Consider the following 24,844-nt stretch of genomic DNA (forward strand, 5'->3'; position numbering starts at 1 on the left):
AGAGCAGGGACTTACTTGTGAACCTGGTTATATCTGAGTGTCTCGATACATCTGCCCAGTGTGAGTAGGGACTTACTTGTGAGCCTGGTTATATCTGAGTGTCTCGATACATCTGCCCAGTGTGAGCAGGGACTTACTTGTGAGCCTGTTTATATCTGAGTGTCTCGATACATCTGCCCAGTGTGAGCAGGGACTTACTTGTGAACCTGGTTATATCTGAGTGTCTCGATACATCTGCCCAGTGTGAGCAGGGACTTACTTGTGAGCCTGGTTATATCTGAGTGTCTCGATACATCTGCCCAGTGTGAGCAGGGACTTACTTGTGAGCCTGGTTATATCTGAGTGTCTCGATACATCTGCCCAGTGTGAGCAGGGACTTACTTGTGAGCCTGTTTATATCTGAGTGTCTCGATACATCTGCCCAGTGTGAGTAGGGACTTACTTGTGAGCCTGGTTATATCTGAGTGTCTCGATACATCTTCCCAGTGTGAGCAGGGACTTACTTGTGGGCCTGGTTATATCTGAGTGTCTCGATACATCTGCCCAGTGTGAGCAGGGACTTACTTGTGAGCCTGGTTATATCTGAGTGTCTCGATACATCTGCCCAGTGTGAGCAGGGACTTACTTATGAGCCTTGTTATATCTGAGTGTCTAGATACATCTGCCCAGTGTGAGCAGTGTCCTTACTTGTGAGCCTGGTTATATCTGAGTGTCTCAATACATCTGCCCAGTGTGAGCAGGGACTTACTTGTGAGCCTGGTTATATCCGAGTGTCTCGATACATCAGCCCAGTGTGAGCAGGGACTTACTTGTGAGCCTGGTTATATCTGAGTGTCTTGATACATCTGCCCAGTGTGAGCAGGGACTTACTTGTGAGCCTGGTTATATCTGAGTGTCTCGATACATCTGCCCAGAGTGAGCAGGGACTTACTTGTGAGCCTGGTTATATCTGAGTGTCTCGATACATCTGCCCAGAGTGAGCAGGGACTTACTAGTGAGCCTGGTTATATCTGAGTGTCTCGATACATCTGCCCAGTGTGAGCAGGGACTTACTTGTGAGCCTGGTTATATCCGAGTGTCTCGATACATCTGCCCAGTGTGAGCAGGGACTTACTTGTGAGCCTGGTTATATCTGAGTGTCTTGATACATCTGCCCAGTGTGAGCAGGGACTTACTTGTGAGCCTGGTTATATCTGAGTGTCTCGATACATCTGCCCAGTGTGAGCAGGGACTTACTTGTGAGCCTGGTTATATCTGAGTGTCTTGATACATCTGCCCAGTGTGAGCAGGGACTTACTTGTGAGCCTGGTTATATCTGAGTGTCTCGATACATCTGCCCAGAGTGAGCAGGGACTTACTAGTGAGCCTGGTTATATCTGAGTGTCTCGATACATCTGCCGAGTGTGAGCAGAGACTTACTTGTGAGCCTGGTTATATCTGAGTGTCTCGATACATCTGCCCAGAGTGAGCAGGGATGTGTTGATGTTGCCGGCCTCCTTCAATCGGTCCCCAGTGTTCTGGGTCTTACTGTAGCGTTCAGACCCCGCCAGATCACACAGCGTCAACCTGAAACACCAACATAGGGCAGGTCACAGAATCATTTACAGAATACCACCAATAAATAGCAGTAGCATTCTATCTAAAAGAAAGCTTAAAAAACAAACAAAACTATAAAATAATCTACTGCGCTTTGAAGCCACACAGTTATTTTAGAGAAAATTTCTAAGTGTAAGGCCCATAACTTCTCCAATAATCAATGTACTCAAACGACCACGCATTTTATACGTAGGCCATGTTTGCAGACTAGCATATAAAAAATCATATCTATATCTGAAAGTGTTGCATAAAAACCTCATGAAAACAGTGCCATATGCCACCCAAGCGGGGCCTCAACAACACTAGGTTATGATACTCACATGCTCACTCTCGCAACATGAGGATTGTCCTTGTCAATAACCCGTAGGATTTTGATGTTGAAAATGCAGTGACTGAAATACAAGATAAATAGTAATTTTTCACAAGACACAGGAATAGCAGCCATGCAAATCATTAATGGAAATTTCTAGCAGGCATCATTGTTAACAATAGACAAATTTGTAAGAACTCTGGCATTTTCACATTACAAAACAAATCTTTTCTATAGATAAGAAAATCAATGAGATGTTATCCACTTAAAAATACTGTCGCAAATACAAATGTTTTTATTGTTTTCTACTTATATTGAATAATTATGTTAAGAAATGTTCTGCCATTTCATAATCCATTAATTCTGGCCATATTATTTCATTCTTTAGGGTTCAATCATAATATAATTTTTTGTTTGCCTGATTAAATTTGTACTTGCATGGGAAAACAGACAAGTGTGAATTCCAGACTGTAATTACAAGTGATGTTCAGGTTGAATGCTTCCTACCTCCTGGAGGAGTTTTGGTTCATTTTTGTGCATGCTTTCTGCAGGTTTCTCTGGCCAATAGTCAACAACTTGTATGCCTCATCAGCACTTCCAACATGGATGTACTTCAAATCTGAAAGAAATGATAATGACCCTGTTTATGATGAAAGTGATGATAACCCAATCTAACAAGAGATGTGTTTCTCAGAAACACAATGCCCCCTAATGCGCTGCTTTGATTTATTTGTTTACCTTTGACCTTGAAGGATGACCTTGACCTTTAGTTTAAACCTATTTATTTTAGCTCGATTGCATCGAAAGCCTAAGGCTCATATAAACGCTCTCGAGTCCGTTTCCTTGGCCTAGAACCAGTACTTGGTGTCTTTGGGTGAGCTCTAAAGAACACTCCAACGGTGGGGATCGAACCCGTGACCTCCCGGTCGCTAGGCGGACACCATATCCTTTACGTCACGGCGACTTTGACCATTCACCACTCAAAATGTGCAGCTCCATGAGATACACATGCATGCCAAATATCAAGTTGCTACATTCAATATTGCAAAAGTTATGAAGAAGGTTAAAGTTTTGGGACACAAACATGGACACATACAATGACAGACAGGCCAAAAACAATATACCCCCGATCTTTCGATCCGGGGGCATATTAACTTTTTTGAAAACCAGGTCTAGAATTGTTCATTTTCCATTTAACAAGGCATTAGGATTACACAATTTTTGACAAAGCATCAATTTTGCATGTTGTCTTCACAAAAAAACATCAGAAACCATGCTCAATGTGACCCCTCTGACCTAGTTTTTGACCCAGCATGGCCCATAGGCAAGGTGCTGAACATGCCAAATAGACAGAATGTCAAAAATTCAACAAAAGTGCAAATTACAAAGTCATTATCATTTAAAATTAATAAACCTATATATACTATTGTAGCTACAGTACAGGCAACGTGTACTTTGACAAACGCCACTGGTTGCGGTGTTCATTTTACAGTGTTCGCTTACAAAACGACCCCCGCGATGGGTGTTCAGATCAAATATTCGCGGGGGCCGTTTTCCATGAGGTGGACACCGCGAATCACCGCGGACCCATAATATCTAACGCAGTGTTCATCGTGTTCGCTAGAAATAAAATAATTGAACATAAACATAGGTCGGTACCAATTTGCAGAAAGAATCTACCGTGCGTTTGAATGTTATAGGTGTCATTTGGTGACTAAAAAATTAACAACGATTACGAACAATCACAATCGATTACCGCATACATGCAAAAATTCATGTCTCTGTCCATTACCCGATAATCCCGAGATTTCCGATTTCATGCAAGTGTGATAGAAATGCAAAAATCACAAATGTTCGCCATATCTCTAAACTATGAAATGAATTTCTGCATATGTTTCTATTTAAAGATTTGAAGAAATAAGCACCCAATCAGAACAGGTGTATTCGAACATTCGTAAATCACCTGACGCCTAGTGTGCACGTTGTGTAGAGTTCATGTTCTGTTACAAATTGTAGCCACAAATAAATACATGTATATATGCCCATGATATTTTCATTTTCTTTGTTCTGAACCATAAAAAGCGCGCGAAAATTGGCGTGAGTGTATTTATTTTTGACACAAAATCTTCGTAGCGCAGACAACATTGGGATCTTTTAATTTCAATTTAAAGTTTCGTAGTGAATTTCTTCTCAAGTACCAGGGTAGCTCGCGAATGATTTGGAATTGACATTTCATCTGAATAAAATAAAAATCAAACATGCTGTAACACGCTATAGTTAGATTTCATGCAACATGTACAAGTCATTTTCTGGAAAAGGGGAAAAATGAAACCCAATTTTGTGAAAACAAAAAGGGCATTTGCATTGATTAACACCATCAAAGTTAATCGTATTGATCATCTAAACGCTTAAGTTTTAGTTTCCGACTTAATGTACTGCCCGAGTTTAAGTACACATAAAAAATGTGCACATAATATCTACATGTACATGAAGTATATGATTTTATTTTGTACATGTACATTTAAAAAGTGTGAATGACCCTCGCAGACAGGTGTTTACGGTGGCTGCGCAGCATCGCGGTGATCACGGGTGTTCCCATTAACGATAGCGTGCAATCGCGGCAATTTCGGCCGAACACCGCGGTCAGTAGCGTGTCCCCCCCCCCCACACCCGCGCGAAATGTCACCCATCGGGAAAATTAAACACCGCGGACACGCGTTTTTGTAAAAGTACACATTGCCTGTACTGTAAATATCATCTGCAAATGTTGGCAAAAAAAAAATTGGTCCATTTCAACCGTACAAAAATAACAAACTGACAAAATAGACGAAATCAACAGTTTTTGCTAGGTAGGACAAAAACCCGCACTCCAATCTAACCATAACCATCCGTGTAAATGCGTGCTTACAAACAAACAATCACAATTTGTCGCTTAACATTCATGAAAAATAGTTAAATAAACAACTTACCCCTTAAAACTAATTCCAAAAGTTTATATTTTCTTTGCAACAACTGTTTAAACCCTATTTTATTTACTTGAAAACGATAGTCGCCATTCATGCTCTTGAGCCCAGCTTAGCAGTGAATTACACTGACAGAGCCAGGAACAATCAACAACAACGACGCTTTGACAAATGGCGACCGCTGATTACTTTCACGGAATGGATGTAACTAAATGAAAAATACTTCCTCATTCTGATTGTATTGGAATAAGTTTTCAGGGGCAAGTTGTTTATTTAACTCTTTTTCATCAATGTAAACCGATAAACTGAGAAAGTATTGTTTGTAAGCACGCATTTAGACAAAGGGTTATGGTTAGATCGGAGTGCTGGTTTTTGTCTTACCTAGCGAAAACTGTCGATTTTGACCCGATGTTTCACTTTGTTATTCTTAAACGGCTGAAATGAGGCAATTTTTTTTTTGCCAACGTTTGCAGATGATGTTTAGCTACAATTTTATATATAGGTTTATAAATTTTAAACGATAATGACTTTGTAATTTGAACTTTTGTTGAATGTGTGACATTCTGCCTATTTGGCATGTTCAACCCCTTGTCTATATATTATATTTCACAATTATACGATTTTTTTTGGTGCCGGATCCCTATGGAATGGCCCATGTTCGAGCTTGACCTACACATCATCTAGATACAACTTCTGACCAAGTTTGGTGAAGCTCTGATGAAAACTTCTTGAATTTGAGAGCGGACACCATGCTCAATGTTTAAAACGCACAAAGTGACCAAGTGACCTAGTTTTTGACCCGGCATGACCCATATTCAAACTTGACCAGTGCTTTCCACAGGATTTTTGTCGGGCGCCCCGGGGTTGATAGGGGTGGTTTGGGAATTTAACGTGTCAATTGACGTTCAGTGGTGTGTTATAACTCAAATAAAAACAGCGTCAAAAGCAGTCATTTGGTGCGCTATGACTCTTCAAGAAAATCCCCCAGTCATTTAAAAATATATAATATATTGTTTAATTGTTTTCAAACTTTTCTGCAGAGATAGTAAAATCCCGACTCGAACGAGTCCCAAAGACATCCGTTTCAACCGGACTCTATTACTGTATACTTACTACTTTTCAAGTTTCTATTTATTACCCAATAATCCCGTTTATTCCGATTTTATAAATCACTTTCTGGTTAATACTGACGATAAAAGCTCTCAATTGATTCTTTAACACAAACCTTGCCGTTTTTCTATTGTATCAAATAAATTTTAAGTGACTATTTATATTTTACCCTTTCCCGCATAGATACGCATAATCCCGTCTCGATCAATTCCTTTATATAGACCGTTCCATAATCGATAAATTGACCGCCGCCATATTGTCAGTCACGTGACTGTCCGCCATTACACTGCTGCTAACTGGTGCGAGACTGCGATTCCAAAAGCCAAAAACGTAGAGAATACCCGCTTAACCGTTGTCGGATAAATAAATTACTTAATGAATTAATGTGAGGCGATTATCACATTTTTGTTGTTTAAATGATTGTTTGAAGTTGAGATTGATTGTTACAAATAAAATGTTTAAAATGCTTTCGTGTATTTGTTTTTTTTATATCTGTAATCAAGTGGTAATCATCGGCGAAAATTTGCCGGTTCAGTGGCTCATACTATGTCTTTGATAAGACTTGTTACTTTTAACGTTTCACAAACAATTCACGCATGTATTGTTGTGTTGATTTTAATAGCCGCAACATCAAGCAATTTATATTTTAATTAATACTTATTAAAGATTCTCGCGAAATTAATTACCGCTAATTGTTTGTAATTGGTCTCATGTGGTAAAAATCTACATTCCAAAATCATAACATATTATATTAAGTATGATATTTTTGATACGCCTTCCTTTATTTTTCTTGTTCTAACTGATATCAAAGATAAAAAATTGTGGTTTGGATTTATATTTAATTATGGAATTTTGTCACGTTAAAAAACGAGCTTTTTATTATGAGAGAGTGATATTGATCTTGACGATTATTCGGAAGATGAAGAGAATGTGATCTATGTGATATATCTATATTTTCATCTGTGAATAATTAACAGCTATAAAGCTAAAAAATACTAAAAAATGTATTTTATAGGTCTTTGAAGTAACGCAAAAAATATGGATAACGACACCAAATGTTAAGTCAATTAATCCACACAAAAAAACTCTGAAAAAAACACCTAAATAATATTTCAAAAATATATTATTAAGCGCCAAACGAATTTATTAATACATTTATTTGCAACTTTAAAAAACGCGGCATAAGCATCAAATTAAAGATTATCTGAAGACTGAAAGGCCGACAATTTGACACAACAAAGAGCTCTATGCATAAGCCGTAATATTTTTTGCAGAAAAGCTTCAATAAATTACAATAGTAATACATCTGATTATAAAAATATAATTATGAATGGCATGAGTACGTTAGTGTGATAAACACGGGAGTAATAGAAAGTATAAGGGGTGCATTGAAAATAAACGTACTACAAAGCCCTATTAAAAGCGAAGTGCATGACAGTATTAACATGTAATTTTAATTTGATGGGTTTTGTACAGAGAATGACGCTATTGAGGAATATAAAACAACTGAAAAACACAACTTTACATGATGCAATTTGAACTGTGTATTCATGTATATTGAAAACTCGTTACTAGTGAGTATGAGTGGCAAATATCTAACATTTTAACACACATATATCTATATTAATATTTTTTTAAACAATATTTACCCCCGTTGGTGTCAAATGTAATTTCTTGTTTTATGATGTCGTTCGTGCATTGCCGTAACATTAAATCTTCATACGAAATGACGTAGTTTTAATTAACCGATACCCGCTAAATACGTTAAAGGGGCCTTTTCACAGATTTTGGCATTTTTTTAACTTATTCATTAAATGCTTTATATTGATAAATGTAAACTTTTGATAGTAAAAGCTCCAGTAAAAAATCAAGAATAAAATTAAAAAAGGAAAAGAACATTGCCCGGACCAGGTTTCGAACCAGTGACCCCTGGAGTCCTGCCAGAGTCCTGAAGTAAAAACGCTTTAGCCTACTGAGCTATTCCGCTGAGTATACATGCTAGACGTATTTTATACCTTATATTAGCAATCTTCGTAGTTTCACAAAATTTAACGGCAAAAACAGAACTCTCCAAATTATTCAATCGTTTCGCGTTGCAACGCTTTATAATTTTTAGGTTTTAAAATCGTCAAAAGATGCATATAATGGCTATATTAAACCATGGTAAATGTTCAGTATTACTGTTTCCTCACAAATATCATAACTAAAACGAAAATGTGCGAATCTGAAACAACTTTTTTCAATTTTGTCAATTTACCAAAGCGTGAAAAGATCCCTTTAAATGTTATGTTTTTAGGTAAATTTTATAATTATCAAATACTTTTTATTCATAAATTAAACCAGGGATTAAACGGGCTAGTATCTTTACGGTGTACAATTTCTGATATTCTATATTGGACATAACTTTTAATTTGTACTATATGTAACATATCTAATGAACGCAACTGTTAAGTATGTCGGAGGTAAAATATTAAACCAAATGACTGCTTAATACTACCAGAAAGAGAAGACATGGTGGCATCATCAATTGTGTTTAATGACCAGACTGTCATCTGCCACCCAGTGTGGTTTATGACACCCCGGGATGACGCCATGTTGTTAGTTAAGTCTGGATAATATCGGATCAAAACGAGATAATCAGATTATGCAGAACAAACGGGCAATTCAACACTGGAATGCAAAGGAATACGCGATTTTAAGATTGATGCATATCATCAAATGATAAATATTGCATTTTGTTTAATTAAATGTTTTTTTTAATGTGTTAACGTGTTTATTTTCCTAGACAAATACCTAAAAAATGCACGTTTTTCAAACATTTTTCTGTTATAACACTAACTTAACATCTCCTCTAGCAGAAAAACTTTATTTCATACAATTTGCATGACAAACAAACAAGTTTTACAAAAAGAAAGAAATTCACCCGTTGAATAATCGGTGCTCTCTTATATATGTTACCGGTTGTTTGGCAGTAGTGTAATGGCGGACGCGGAGAGTATTCAGGGGAGATAATTGGGTAATTACTAAATTATGGAACGGTCTATATCCGTATCAACCATACCTTCTATCTATTACTTCATACTTACTACTTTTCCAGTCGCTACTCATTACCCGATAATCCCGTATATTCCAGTTTTAAAGCAAATTCTCGTAAATATTTATGATAAAAGTGCTCAAGAATTAAAAAAAAAAAAAATCGCCATATTTTCTTAAGTATCAAATAAATTTTGGCATGTGTTACTATTTAAAGATGTGATGAAATATCGTCCAATCAGGGCGTTTTTTTTTTCCCACAGAACACGCGTAAATCGCCTGACATGATGTTCATGTTTTTATACAGCCCAAAATACATCCACAATTTCCATGCGACGTTCTACATGTCTGCATATTTTTCGCGCGCTTTTTATTGAGACAAAGGATAATACACTGTTTATTTGACGCTACAATTTGTTAATGTCGCGTAAGCATTAAAATTCGGAAGCGTGTTTCGGATTACAAATTGATAATGCTCATTTGAAAATCGAACGAAACATTTACAGTTGTGCGTAATTAATTCAACGATTATTTGTTAAAGCGCATTACGTGTCTAATAAATGTCAGAAAAACAAGGTTAATCAGTTCTATAAATGGACATGATGAAATAAACATGTACTGGAATTAAACTGTTATCGCATTATTGTTACCAGGAGTTATTTGCACAACTTACTCGCTACAAGTAAGTAATTGCTTACCACTTGCAATTAATTTCTCGTATTAATTATGGGTCATGAGCAACACTTGTTTACAGTTAAAAGGTGTGATGATGATGCCTGAAACCGTCTTTAATGTACTGTTCTAGTTACCGGTTTTATATTACGTGAATCGTACAACTCCTTGCTAATCAAGCTGCGATAAACTCTTACTTCGTGCCCGACGTCAATCAAAAATAATTGCCGATAGTTAATCCCGCCCTCATAAGCATTTGCGTTACTGATTGGACGATGAACATCACAGTTTGATGACTGGAAAGTTACCTGAGAGTTTCCTGTGATACATCCGTGCCAGCATAAATGACTGTGTAATGTGGCTAGAATAATTGATACGCGCGTCATGCTATCACCTATCAGTGGGTTATCTATGACCCCATGTGGTTTTTATGGCGATTACATGCGAAAGTAGGTACCAAGTGCTCTTTACAAACGGAATATTGATACACTGATATAGAAACCTTGATTTTCTTGACATTCTCCATTTTCTTTTACTGTAAAAATACACTGATCGGAAAATTTCAAGCGCCCCAGCGAGGGACCGTTAAATGGCCTGTGGAAAACCCTGTTGACCTAGACATCATCTAGATACAACATCTGACCAAGTTTGGTGAAGACAACTTGAAATAGAGAGCGGACACTTAATACGGACTGACAGACAGACAGACAAGCTCACTCCTATATACCCCCCCTAAACTTTGTTTGTGGGGGTATAATAAAACAGATTTGTCATTCAAGGACTTAATTTTTTAAGTCAAAATTATTTGAGGTCATGACATCATTATTCTGGAAAAACTGTCTCTTTCAGTTTTAAACACAGTCACAAAACCTAAATAAAAAGAAAATACATTGTGTTTCGTTGATTTTACATCCACTTCTGATTATAGAAATAATTTATTTGTAAACAAGGGACAAAATTGTCACAAAACCAGGTTTTCATTGTGAAAAAAAATCTGACAAAGGGAGACAACTCAAACTGAACTTTTGAAATGAACAAACAAAATAAACCCCCTTTGTAAGTTTGTTTTAAAATAAATCTATTTTTAGTCGTGGCGACCTTGACATTGGAGATATTGACATGATTCTTTCGTGCGACACACCGTCCCATGATGGTGAACAAATGTGCCAAATGATTTTAAAATCTCATAATGAATGACATAGTTATAGCCCAGACAAGCTCATTTATGGCTATTTTTTACCTTTGAACTCAAAGTGTGACCTTGACCTTGGAGATATTGAAGTAATTTTTTCGCGCGACACACCGTCTAATGATGGTTAACAAATGTGCCAAATGATTTTAAAATCTCACAATGAACGACAAAGTTATGGCCCGGACAAGCTTGTTCCGCCCGCCCGCCAACCAGCCAGCCAGTCCGCCCGCATTCGCCAATCTAATAACCAGTTTTTTCCTTCGGAAAACCTGGTTAAAAATTGATAATGTAGACCAAAATAAAGAGACAGTGTCTATGCACAAAGAGTCCTTAGAGTTGCACCTTTAATATATGGAGACCCATGTTTGTCTTCACTGAGTTTCAGACAAGGTCTGCGTGCATTCTTCTTCTTGGCTATGGGCACCAGGAGGTCGTAGATCTGCTCATTATAGATCTCAGCAAAGCTGACCCATACCGAGAACTTGACCTGCCCCTGCTCGTCTACGCTGACCTTGCCCTCCTCACGCACACGCTGCTCAAGGTCCAGAAACAGCTGCTGGCTACAGTCCATAAACTCTGAATAACAGTCGATATTAACTGTAACAAGCAAATTCATTGAATTGATATCCCCCGCCAATATGCTTCTGGACACAAAAGTGTAAAATTTGACACTAAAAAAGCATTTTTTAAAGATACAAAGGGTCATAACTCCGTTATTAACAGATGGTGTACAATGCCATTTGGCGTGCATCATCCTCTTATCCATATATATACTCATACCAAGTTTGAATGAAATCCGCCAAAGCACTTCTAAGATATGGCTCCGAACACAAAAGTGCCGGACAGACGGAAGGACGGACAACGCCAAAACAATATCCCTCCGCCTATGGCGGGGGATACCAACATAGGGTCCTCCCAAAAATATGAAATTTCAATATATTCAATGCAGATTGTATTTAAAACTTAAAAAGAGTTAATCAAGTCCTACATGTTTTATTTTTTTGCATAATTTTGTTTACAGAGTTAATCAAGTCCTACATGTTTTATTTTTTTTGCATAAGTTTGTTTACAGCTTCTCTCTTACTAGCATCATGTTATGGAGGGATGAAGAACAATGTACTTTCATATTTTTTAGGGATGGCAAAATTATTCGAATATTCGAATATTCGATTGAATGGTCAGCATTCGAATAATAAAAATGATATTCGCATATTCGCATTTTTATACAACCGTAATTTCACCAATATTTAATGACCTGCGATCCGCTTACTAAAAGCAACCGAAATCATCTGGGAGTAACATGTTTGACGTGACGTTCTTCGTGTCAAACTGATAACCCGGCCCGTATCAGTGTTGATTGCGCAATGCAATATACACGCTCTAAGAAAGGCCCCGACTGCTTTCGCCAATGGGGTGCCAATTAACGGTTTCAATTGACTGGCGAATAATAATTAAGTTTTGTGATCACAGTATGTACAGCCATTAAAATGTGTGAATAACTCAAATCGTGCAATGCAATATACTTAATATAAGAAAGGGCCCGAACTGTTGTTTGTCAATTAGGTACCAATTAAGGGCTTCAATTTACTTGCGAATAATAATTTAGTTTTTGTGATCACAGTTTGGACAGACATTTAAATATGTGAATTACTCAAAAGGAACAGATGATATAAACTAAACAATCATCAAGGAATCATAATTCAAATCTGAAAATGCCACCAGCCCCTTCTGCAGTATGGAATACTATACACGGTCTGAGGATAAGAAGACCGCAACGTGTAATGTGTGTAAACTTAGTTTTACATAGGCGCGGTCTGCTACAAATCTGTGGAATCAATAAAAAATAAAATTCTATGACACGATGTTTTTCATTCTATTTGTGCCCGATCACAGTATCGGTCATAGTATTAGTCGACAGCGTACATTTTTTTTTAGATAGCAACGTTAATAAACAGCCTCGTATATAGTAAACGGATATAACTTACAAACCAATGGAAATTAACACATAACATGGTAAAATCAATCCAGCCGTTTTATGCGAATATTCGAATATTCGATTGAATGAATTTGCGAACATTCGAATACCGATATTGGTATTCGATGCCATCCCTAATATTTTTGGGAGCACCCTAATCAACACGTTTGAGAGATGCCAAAACACCAAAAAGGCATATATATGCACTGATGCAAAATCTAAGTTTTGAAACTAACTCATAACTTGGCATTTCAGCATTTCAACGAACGCGAAAGCCAATCTCACGTTCGCTCATAAATGTTGAAATATTGTCGCGGGAGATTCACATGGAATATATTGTCATACAAAAAATACAAACTAGCATTTTTTGTTTCTCGTTAAATTTAAGTAACCAGACCACATTTAGCACTGAAAATTTAGCAATTGCTATAAGGAACAAGGCTTTTTAATTGGTTGACTTCATTTTACAAAATATTCCTTGATTTTGAGTGTTTATGGGGCTTTTATACAAATAACATGTTTACAAAACTGATGGAATGATTGAGTTAATAACACAAAGCACACACCTTTGCCTGCCAATGAGGACATGTTTGATCCCTCTGAGCATGCTGTGCTGTTTGTGGCTGATGAGATATCAGAGGCATCGTCTCCAAGCAGGCTCATCACATCCATATCCTGTGATAAACATGCAGCCATGCAGAACATAAACACATTCAAATCATGCAATTTTCAAATGGAATAGAAAAGACTGAAAAACATTCAAGCTAGTTTCAAATGCCCGTCTTTAGTAGAAATAGGGATTTGAGGTTGTTGCACCAAAGCTTTAACCTAATATTTACAAAAAACAACAACATATTTCTGCACAAATGCAAGTTAATGTTCTGGGCCTTATCCAGAAAGCTTTTAATATAAAAAAGGAAATTTAGGAAAGCTTTAATTGAATATGGTCTCATATGAAAAAGTCTTCATGGAAGTGTGACATTAAAGATTTCAGTGTTCAATTTTCAGAAGATGTTTTATCACCATCAATGCGGGGAATCACGTGGTCAGATTTGAGAAAAAATGGCCGCCGATGCCTCGATTCGATGGAGAAATTGAGTCTTCAAACAGGTACATCTACCTTATTACTTACTTGTTTTTCATCGGATAACGCCTATCATAGGACCAACCGGAAGCGGTTTCAGCGAGTATCAACCGTTTTCCGCTGGTTGGTATGAGTGTGGAGATAACTCATGGAATATTTTGCGATTTCCTGAACCGCTTCTGGCTGGCCCTATGATAGGCGTTATCCGATGAAAAACAAGAGGGCCATGATGGCCCTGAATCGCTCACCTGACTCATTAAGATCAGATGAAAACTATGACCTCTATTGTCTACACAATGTTTTTCTATGATTTGACCTAGTGACCTAGTTCCTGACTCTAGATGACCCAAATACAATCCCAATCCAGATTTCATCAAGATAAACATTCTGACCACAGTTCATAAATATTGGATGAAAACTGTGACCTCTATTGTCAACACAAGGTTTTTCTATTTATTTGACCTAGATTTTTACCCCAGATGACCCAAATACAATCCCACCCAGATTTCATCAAGAATTCTGACCAAATTTCATAAAGGTTGGATGAAAACTGTGATCTCTAATGTCTACTCAAGGTTTATCTATTATTTGACCTAGTGACCTAGTTTTTGACCCCAGATGACCCAAATAAAATCCCAACCCAGATTTCATCAAGATAAACATTCTGACCAAATTTCATAAAGATTGGATGAAAACTGTGACCTCTATTGTCTACAGAAGGTTGTTCTATTATTTGACCTAGTGACCTTGTTTTTGACCCCAGATGACCCAAATACAATCCCAAACCGGATTTCATCAAGATAAACATTTTGACCAAATTTCATCAAGATTGGATGCAAACTGTGACCTCTACTATCTACACAAACAAATTGTTGACGGACGGACGCACGGACACACGCAGGCACGCACAACGGACGCCGGACATCACACGATCACATAAGCTCACTGTGTCACTTCATGACAGGTGACCTAAAAATATGTGTCGGAGATAAACATGAACAGTTGTGGTTAAAATCCCATAGAAACAAGGGCTGTTTGTAAAACATGCATGCCCCCCTATATGGGCTATAAGTTGTAGTAGCAGCCATTGTGTGAATACGTTTTTTGTCACTGTGAATGGTGGTGGTGGTGGTGGTGGTGGTGTAGTAGTAGTAGTAGTAGTAGTAATAGTAGTTGTAGTAGTAGTAGTAGTAGTAGTAGTAGTAGTAGTAGTAGTAGTAGTAGTAGTAGTAGAAGTAGTAGTAGAAGTAGTAGTAGAAGTAGTAGTAGAAGTAGTAGTAGTATTAGGTAGTAGTAGTAGTAGTGGCAGTAGTAGTAGTAGTAGTAGTGGTAAAAGTAGTAGTAGTAGTGGCAGTAGTAGTAGAAGTAGTAATAGTAGACGTGGTGGTGGTGGTAGTTGTACTAGTAGTACTAGTAGTAGTAGTAGTAGTAGTAGTAGTAGTTGTAGTAGTAGTGGTAGTAGTAGTAGAAGTAGTAGTAGTAGAAGTAGTAGTAGAAGTAGTAGTAGTAGTAGTAGTAGTAGTAGTAGTAGTAGAAGTAGCAGTAGCAGTAGCAGCATTACAAGACCAATACTTAAGAATTATCAAATGGGAAAAGGTAACATAGCACCAGCAGTAAATATGGGGCTCATTTACAGGTCAGATTTGGAATCTCTGCTGTAAAATGAGATTTTGAATGAATTAAAGGGAGGCAAATCTGTAATAAAAAGAACATGCATAAACCGTAGTTGTTTCCCTTGTTTGAACCATGCTAAATCCTTACAAGTTTGGAAAGAATTGGATGAAAAATTTGGACTTTATTGCATAAACACCATTTTCTCAATTCAAGGGGAGGTAATTATGTACTTCATGGACCAATAATGCTCATTTTTTGTAGGGTTTGTGTCCTCATTGATATAAAGACACTGTGCAAATTTGGAAAGGATCGGACAAAAAATGTGGAAGATTTTTGAAAGTTTTCACAAAATAGGCAAAAACGAATAAACATGCAAAGTTCAACGAGCTCCTGCGGCCATGTTTTTTGACGAATCAAATTTCTTTGAACAACTTTTTCAGGGGAGCCCTCAAAGGTCATCCCTGTGAAATTTTTTGAAAATCTGATGAGCGGTTTCTGACAAGAAGATTTTTTAAGGTTTTTACCATATATGGTCATGGCGGCCATCTTGGTTATGTGATCAAACTTTTTTTAACAATTCTTTTGTCCCATGACCTAGGGATGCTCCACATGAAATTAAGTTGAAATTGGCTCAATGGTTTAGTAGAAGAAGATGTTTACAAATTTGTATACGGACGGACGGACGCCGGACGCTGAGTGATCACAATAGCTCACCTCGAGCTATCGCTCAGGTGAGCTAACAAGTAAGTAATAAGGTAGATGTACCTGTATGAAGACTCAATTTCTCCATCGAATCGAGGCATCGGCGGCCATTTTTTCTCAAATCTGACCACCAGATTCCCCGCATTGACCATTGAAAGTCACTTAAGCGATGCTACCATGTGTATTTAAGGTACTTACACTGACTAATGTACCTATTTTATTGAAGGGATGGCTACATCGAGTATTAACCACATTTCAACTGATATTTCACCTATATAATTTCATGTTACATGCTACGTTGGCGCCAAGGAAAAAAAGTAGTAGCCAAATTTCAGCGTTATGATGATAACCTTCATCCATAAGCAAATAAATATTGTTTATGGATGGGTGCTTATCCCTTGATTTATGGTAGAATACTAAAAAATCATAGGGCAATCACTTCTTATAAGATTATATCAATACACCCATGAAGTTTCATGTTGGAAGCTTGTTTTGTATCTGAGATATAGCCCTGAAAATTTACAATCATGCAAAAACATTCAGGGCTCAACATTAACCTAAAAACCAACTTGCCCTGCCGGGCAAGTACTTCGAAAATCTACTTGCCCTCAACATAAAGCCACATGCCCAAACATGAAATATCACATTAACTGTTAACCTCATATTTGTTTAATAAAATGCAAAATGATACACCACAAAACCTGTTTTATTTGTGCACATTTAACAAAATGATTACATCAATTAAAGTCTAATTATAGTATAAATGTCTATTTGTGCCAATGTTTGATTATTAATGAAATAATTAGTCATTCTCCTCCGTCTTTTTCTAACTTTTCCATTTTGGTAAAAAGTTGCGTTTTCGCTTCTATAGCCGAGGTAAATTTGTGCATTTGGAAAATCGTTCGTGATTATTTGTACTATTTTATCACAGAAACACACGTTTTTCTTTGTGTTGTTTTTTCACTTGCCCGGACGGACAACTGGATTATAAAATAGCTTGCCCGGACCCAACTTTTACTTGCCAGTGGCAATCGGACAACCGTTAATGTTGAGCCCTGACATTGTCGTCAAATGACAAACGCTTAATCAATGCTTATTATATGATGTCCATTGATAATTTGATTTTTAATTGTCATTTTTGCTGAGCATTGTAATTCCTTTTCATTGTCCGCCATCTAAGAATATTAGCGACATGCGTGCAACGAAAAAAAAAATCTTTTTGAATTTTGAATATGTTTAGACTTAGGGCCATAACTCTGTGAAAAATCATCCGACCAGAACCCTTTGATAATATGCACATCTCCTCTTGGTAGTGAAGCTTCCCATAAAGTTTCATTGAATTCCGGTCATTAGTTGCTGAGAAATAGCCCGGACAAGAATTGCATTATATGTACAGTAAATGGAAAATTTCAAAGGGCCATAACTCTGTGAAAAATCATCCGACCAGAACCCGCTGAAAATATGCACATCTCCTCTTGGCAGTGAAGCTTCCCATAAAGTTTCATTGAATTCCCGTCATTAGTTGCTGAGAAATAGCCCGGACCAGAATTGCACTATATGTACAGTTAATGGAAAATTTCAAAGGGCCGTAACTCTGTAAAACAAGAGCACCGCCTTGCGGGTGCAGACCGCTCATCTATTTTCTTTTTAAAGGTGAAGGGACTCTCATTCTCAATCACAAAGGAGGGAGGGGTGGAGTGAAGAGGGGTGCATTGTGTGGGGGTGTGGACATTTATTACATTATCTTCCAAAAATGCGAAAAAAAGGAAAAAACAAGATGCGTTTGTGAAACACAATCTCCCCCTATATGACGTTTGACCTTGAAGGATGGCCTTGTCCTTGTGAAGGATGACCTTGACCTGTCACCACTCAAAATGTGCAGCTCCATGAGATACACATGCATGCCAAATATCAAGTTGCTATCTTCAATATTGCAAAAGTATTCATAAAATGAGCGATTTTGGCCACATATATTTGACCTCTGACCTTGAAGGATGACCTTGACCTTTCACCACTCAAAATGTGCAGCTCCATGAGCAGGGCTTCCCCTGGCTCAAAAATTTCTTTAGCCAACATTTTAGCCAATTGGATTTTTTTGTAGCCAAATTTTAGAAACTGTAGCCAAAGTTTTAGCCAAGCATTTGGGACCGCCTCGTGAAAGTCTAGGGGTGTAAGAACACAAATAACTACAATATGAAGCTTAAATATATTTATTACTATAATCATCCTTGTAAAATATTGTACATAACAGAATATCAGTTTATAACAAAAAACATTTATAGATATGCATACATCTAGATATACATACATCAATGTAATAATCATACTTTTATTCTACATAACAGAATATCAGTTTATACATACATCTAACACATGTTCAGTTCACATTGTTTACAAAATAAGCACATTTTCATTATATTAAAGATATTCATTCTTGAGCACATATTTCAATCTTTGCAAAACATAACAGTTGATCAAGACTAAAGATGCTTTATTTTCAAAGCCTCTCACTTCATATTGTTAAACAGTTATATTTGGTCATTTGGATATGATATACATCAGCTTTGACAGCTTCTGTTGTTAGAACATTTTCTGTAAGTGGTGGATGATTTCTAGGCTCAAATAAATATATGTTTTTCACGCATATTTCTTGACAGAAAGGCCCAGATAATTGCCACCATCCATTCTAGTTGCCTGAAATATGATAAACATAGTTTTACAAACTATCAACAACAAACCAACACATAAATGTCCGTATCTTTAAATGTCCGAATTTTAAACATATCCGAAGTATATTACAACGAGTGAATGGTATACTTTTTATTTCCGAAATTGTTGGTTTCTTAATCAAACTTTACCTTTCCCAAAATATTATAATAATGAAACTATTAAACAGAAATGCTCTGAAATTACTGTTGAAACAAGATTTCATGTGTTTTTGTGAAGAAATAGTTTTTTGTTAAATGCTTTTGCCAGGCCCATGGTATTGACATAATGTTCGATAACACCTTTTGTTTTCACACCAGCAAGCGTTCTATACATAGATGGTGACGTCACTGCCAGTACACAATGCACCAGCAAGTTTCCTTTGTTTCGATGACCGGTTCTGACCGGTGTTGCTGCAGACTGCGTATCAAATTTTTTGGTTAATAACACGATGATGTTTTGACGCACAGTCGACGGTTTAAAGAGTTTTCTATCTGGGATGGTACTTGACAGGCAAAAAACGTTTCGCCGAGCATTTTCGCCAACCAAGAATTTTATTCGCCAAATTTTAAAAACGTTTCGCCGAGCATTTTCGCCAACTGAGAATTTTATTCGCCGAATTTGCGAAATTTTCGCCAACGGCGAATTTGGCGAACGACAGCGGAAGCCCTGCATGAGATGCACATGCATGCCAAATATCAAGTTGCTTCAATATTGCAAAAGTATTTATAAAATAAGTGATTTGGGCCACATATATTTGACCTCTGACCTTGAAGGATGACCTTGACCTTTCACCACTCAAAATGTGCAGCTCCATGAGATACACATACATGCCAAATATCAAGTTGCTATATTCAATATAGCAAAAGTTATTGCAAAATGTTAAAGTTGGCGCAAACAGACCAACCAACAGACGAACAGACTAACCAACAGACAGGGCAAATACAATATGTCCCCCACTACTATAGTGGGGGACATAAAAAATGGGGGGGGGGGGGGTGGGGATTCTTGGGTGCGATGGTTGGACGGTATTTCAAACATAAAATAATAAAAATAAATATTTGTGTTTTTTAACCGTTTCAAAAAAAAAAAATGGGGGGGTGAGGTGGGGGGTATAGTGTGAGGGTGTGGTGGTAATTTGTGAGATGATCTTAAAAAAAAAAAAAATTAGGGGGGGGGGGGGGGGGGGGGGGGATTCGGGTGGGGGGAGGGGGGTTGGGGATTCTTGGGTGCGATGGTTGGACGATATTTCAAACATAAAATAATCCAAATAAATAGTTTTGTTTTTTAACCGTTCAAAAAAAAATAATTTGGGGAGGGGGTGGGGTGGGGGGTATAGTGTGAGGGTGTGGTGGTCATTTGTGAGATGATCTTAAAAAAAAAAAAAAAAAAAAAAAAAAAAATAAATAGGGGGGGGGGGGGGGGGGGGGGTAGGGGGGGTGTCACGGGCGATGGTTTGGGTGGAGTCTATTGTGGTATGTCAGGTAAGAGTAGTTTTGTCAAAGTATCAATCAATTCTAATCATAAATAAAGAAGTTATGGCAATTTTAGCAAAATTTAATAATTTGACCTTGAGAGTCAAGGTCATTCAAAGGTCAAGGTAAAATTCAACTTGCCAGGTACAGTAACCTCATGATAGCATGAAAGTATTTGAAGTTTGAAAGCAATAGCCTTGATACTTAAGAAGTAAAGTGGATCGAAATACAAAATTTAACCATATATTCAAAGTTACTAAGTCAAAAAAGGGCCATAATTCCGTAAAAATGACATCCAGAGTTATGCAACTTGTCTTTTCACTGTACCCTTATGATAGTTTGCGAGTGTTCCAAGTATGAAAGCAATATCTATGATACTTTAGGGGTAAAGTGGACCAAAACACAAAACTTAACCAAACTTTCAATTGTCTAAGTATAAAGGGCCCATAATTCCGTCCAAATGCCAGTCAGAGTTACATAACTTTGCCTGCACAGTCCCCTTACGATAGTTAATAAGTGTTGCAAGTATGAAAGCAATAGCATTGATACTTTCTGAAAAAAGTGGACCTAAACGCAAAACTTAACCAAAATTTTCAATTTTCTAAGTATAAAAAGGGCACATAATTCAGTCAAAATGCACACCAGAGTTATCTAACTTTGCCTGCCCAGTTCCCTCATGATAGTAAGTAAGTGTACCAAGTTTGAATGCAAAAGCATTGATACTTTCTGAGAAAAGTGGACCTAAACGCAAAACTTAACCGGACGCCAACGCCGACGCCAAGGTGATGACAATAGCTCATAATTTTTTTTCAAAAAATAGATGAGCTAAAAATCATCCGACCAGAACCTGCTGATAACATGCACATCTCCTCTTGGTAGTGAAGCTTCCCATAAAGTTTCATTGAATTCCGTTCATTAGTTGCTGAGAAATAGCTCGGACAAAAAATGTGCACGGACGGACACACGGAAGGACGGACGGACAGACGAAGCGGCGACTATATGCTCCCCCCAAAATTTTTTGGGGGAGCATAAAAAATGCAGAAACATATTGCAGGGGGTGAGAATGCAAATGTAAATAAAACAAGAGCACCGCATAACGAGTGCCAACGCTCGGATGCGGGTGCAGTTTTTAAATTAATGAAAGCTTGTCAGAATTTATTTTTTTAGAGGTCACAGTGACCTTGACCTTTGACCTAGCGACCCAAAAATGGGTGTGGCATGTAGAACTCATCAAGGTGCATCTACATATGAAGTTTCAAATTTGTAGATGGAAGCACTTTGATTTTAGAGCAAATGAAAAGGTTTTAGCACGACGCCGGCTGACTGCGGACGACACGACGAGCTGGCTATGAGACTTCTCAGTGAAAAACGCTATACCCTGCTTCATTGAAAGTGGGCATAATTACCCCTAGATAAGTTCACTATTAGATACTTCTTCCATAATGGGAATGGGGTTGGGTCCCTTTGGATTGGGAAAAATGGCGTCATTTTGACTAACATTGGGAAGTAAGTGTTGTTTTTTTTGCGCAAAATACCATTTGGGGAATTTATATTTTGTCCATTGGGAATGGAAATTTGAACGAAAAAAAAACATGCTAAAGTACATACATCATCTAGACTGAGTTTGAGTGTGGCCTCCTTCATCCTCTTTTCATGCTGCTCCTGTTCTGGTGAGAGGCGCACGACTTCAGTAAACATTTGGGGTTTCAGATCCATGCCATTCCATTGCTTACCATGGATACTGTTGAACAGCACATCTAGTGCTCTTGGCAATATGCCTGCATCCTTGGGATTGCCTACACAAAACACATTGTATTTATTTGTAGCTAGTACACTATAGATTATCTGATTGTTCACATAATTATAATGCTGGTTTTTTAATTGAACAAGAGCCATCCCAATACTATTTTTGTGTTTAAAATTGTTTACCTGGCATGGCTTTGCCACATCAGTGCTTTGTGATTGCATTCAATCTTTTACAATTTGTTACATGTTTATAACTTATAGAGCATTTTTTCCCCTTCTTTATAAAGTACCCTTATAAGGTACTTTTCAAAAGGAGGAAAAACTACAAAATTCCAAGCTGTCTGATAAATTCCTCAAAAGAAGGGAAATGTCGTCAATTTAATTCCAAAAGTGCATTATCGGCAAGTGAACAACTAAAATGGGCACTGAAACTGAACAGTTCAAGCCAAAATGCATGTAAATGAATAATCAAATTGGTTTGTGCAAAAATACATAAGCAATAAAAAAAAAAACATACTTTCCAATCTGAATATTTCATGACGCAAATTTTCCCAATTTCAGGTTTTTTAAAGCTTATTTTTCCCAATTGGTAATGAACCTGTACTTTTCTCAATTTGTGAAAAAATATTCATACAGTGTATTTTTTAAGCATCAATTTATACAAGGGCTGTTTGTAAAACATGCATGCCCCCCATATGAGCTGTCCGTTGTAGTGGTAGCCATTGTGTGAATACATTTTTTTTCACCGTGACCTTGACCTTTGACCTAGTGACCTGAAAATCAATAGGGGTCATCTGTGAGTCACTATCAATGTACCTATGAAGTTTCATGATCCTAGGCAAAAGTGTTCTTGAGTTATCATCCGAAAATCATTTTACTATTTCGGGTCACTTTGACCTTGACCTTGTGACCTCAAAATCAATAGGGGTCATGTGCGAGTCATGATCAATCTACCCATGAAGTTTCATGATCCTTGGCATATGCGTTCTTGAGTTATCATCCGAAAACCATTTTACTATTTCGGGTCACCGTGACCTTGACCTTTGACCTAGTGACCTCAAAATCAATAGGGGTCATCTGGGAGTCATGATCAATCTACCCATGAAGTTTCATGATCCTAGGCGTATGCATTCTTGAGTTATCATCCGGAAACCATTTTACTATTTCGGGTCACCGTGACCTTGACCTTTGACCTAGTGACCTCAAAATCAATAGGGGTCATCTGCGAGTCACGATCAATCTACCCATGAAGTTTCATGATCCTAGGCGTATGAGTTCTTGAGTTATCATTCAAAAACAATTTTACTATTTCGGGTCACCGTGACCTAGACCTTTGACCTAGTGACCTCAAAATCAATAGGGGTCATCTGGGAGTCATGATCAATGTACCTATGAAGCTTCATGATCCTAGGCCCAAGCGTTCTTGAGTTATCGTCTGACAACCACCTGGTGGACGGACGGACCGACCGACATGAGCAAAGCAATATACCCCCTATTCTTCGAAGGGGGGCATAAATATCTTGATTGGCACTCTTGATAAGGGGCATATTGACATGAATACGCAAATAAAATCATAAGGGGTGTGATTGAAGAGAAGTCAGGGGTTGAAAATTATGTGCAAAGATTTTAAACAAATAATGCTTAAACTCATTTAACATTCCTCTTTTATAACTTGAATGGTAGTTGAAAATCTACATGAAATTATCTTCAGATTCAATGAAGCAGAATTTTATAAAATATATATCTTCTCCAGGAGTACGAGTTTGGGTGGAAAAAAAGAATGGATTGGCAAATAATTACAGGAATGCTCAACACTTAAGAAATGAATTTTAGATTTACCTTGAATTGTGTACGTTTTACCAGAACTTGTGACACCATAAGAGAAAACCAAACAATTTTGTCCATCGATGAAGTCCTTGACATAGTTTAGCATTGTTGAGTTGAAGAAGTCCTTTTGAGAAGTGTTCTCATTGAAGATTTGTGAGAAGGTGTACTTTGTGGTTGATTTACACAGTCCTCGTGTCATATTCTTGAAGAAATGAGAGTCCTTTGGTGGATGGGTTACAACCGTCTTGTCTGATTCCACAATGTAACATCCCTAAACACAACATATCTTTCTACAAATTCCACAAGCTAACATAACAATTTCATTTGTGTAGCCACCTACCAGTAAATTTCTCAAATATTAGGAAAACTCCATGACATGAAATTCAAATTTGACTTCAGACATGATTATTATATTGAAAACGTTACCATATTGTGTTATTATATAATTTGCTATTTTCACCATTTTGGTCGTTTTCATAATTTTCACAGTAAAATATGTATGAAATTAAATAAGCTCATAAGACAAACACATTTTGCCCTAATATGGTCAATATGAGTTTACATACAGGAAGACTCATACAGATGGGGATGAACTGTTTATGCATTCCTAACAAGTTATGCATTCCAATTAATTTGACTCAATCTATACAGCTGGGGATGGACTATTCATGCATTCCAATTAATTTAGTCAAATCTATACAGCTGGGGATGGACTATTCATGCATTCCAATTAATTTAGCCCAATCTATACAGCTGGGGATGGACTATTCATGCATTCCAATTAATTTAGCCCAATCTATACAGCTGGGGATGGACTATTCATGCATTCCAATTAATTT

General features: G+C 37.3%; 1 protein-coding gene across 5 annotated transcripts in view; it reads right to left on the reverse strand.

The window, feature by feature from the left end:
• LOC127881860 (kinesin-like protein KIF20B) overlaps positions 1-24,844 on the reverse strand; it is a 113,444-nt gene that overhangs the window by 73,774 nt on the left and 14,826 nt on the right. For all 5 annotated transcript variants that reach the window (XM_052430029.1, XM_052430030.1, XM_052430026.1 and 2 more), the window contains exons 4-10: positions 24,018-24,276; positions 22,041-22,228; positions 13,418-13,526; positions 11,219-11,452; positions 2,414-2,525; positions 1,917-1,988; positions 1,420-1,566 (exon numbers count right to left, since the gene is read on the reverse strand). In XM_052430029.1, coding sequence (XP_052285989.1) covers positions 1,420-1,566; positions 1,917-1,988; positions 2,414-2,525; positions 11,219-11,452; positions 13,418-13,526; positions 22,041-22,228; positions 24,018-24,276 — 1,121 coding nt within the window. The remainder of the gene's footprint in view (positions 1-1,419; positions 1,567-1,916; positions 1,989-2,413; positions 2,526-11,218; positions 11,453-13,417; positions 13,527-22,040; positions 22,229-24,017; positions 24,277-24,844) is intronic.

This window comes from Dreissena polymorpha, chromosome 5 (genome assembly GCF_020536995.1).
Source record: "Dreissena polymorpha isolate Duluth1 chromosome 5, UMN_Dpol_1.0, whole genome shotgun sequence".
NCBI classification, from domain to species: Eukaryota; Metazoa; Mollusca; class Bivalvia; order Myida; family Dreissenidae; genus Dreissena; species Dreissena polymorpha.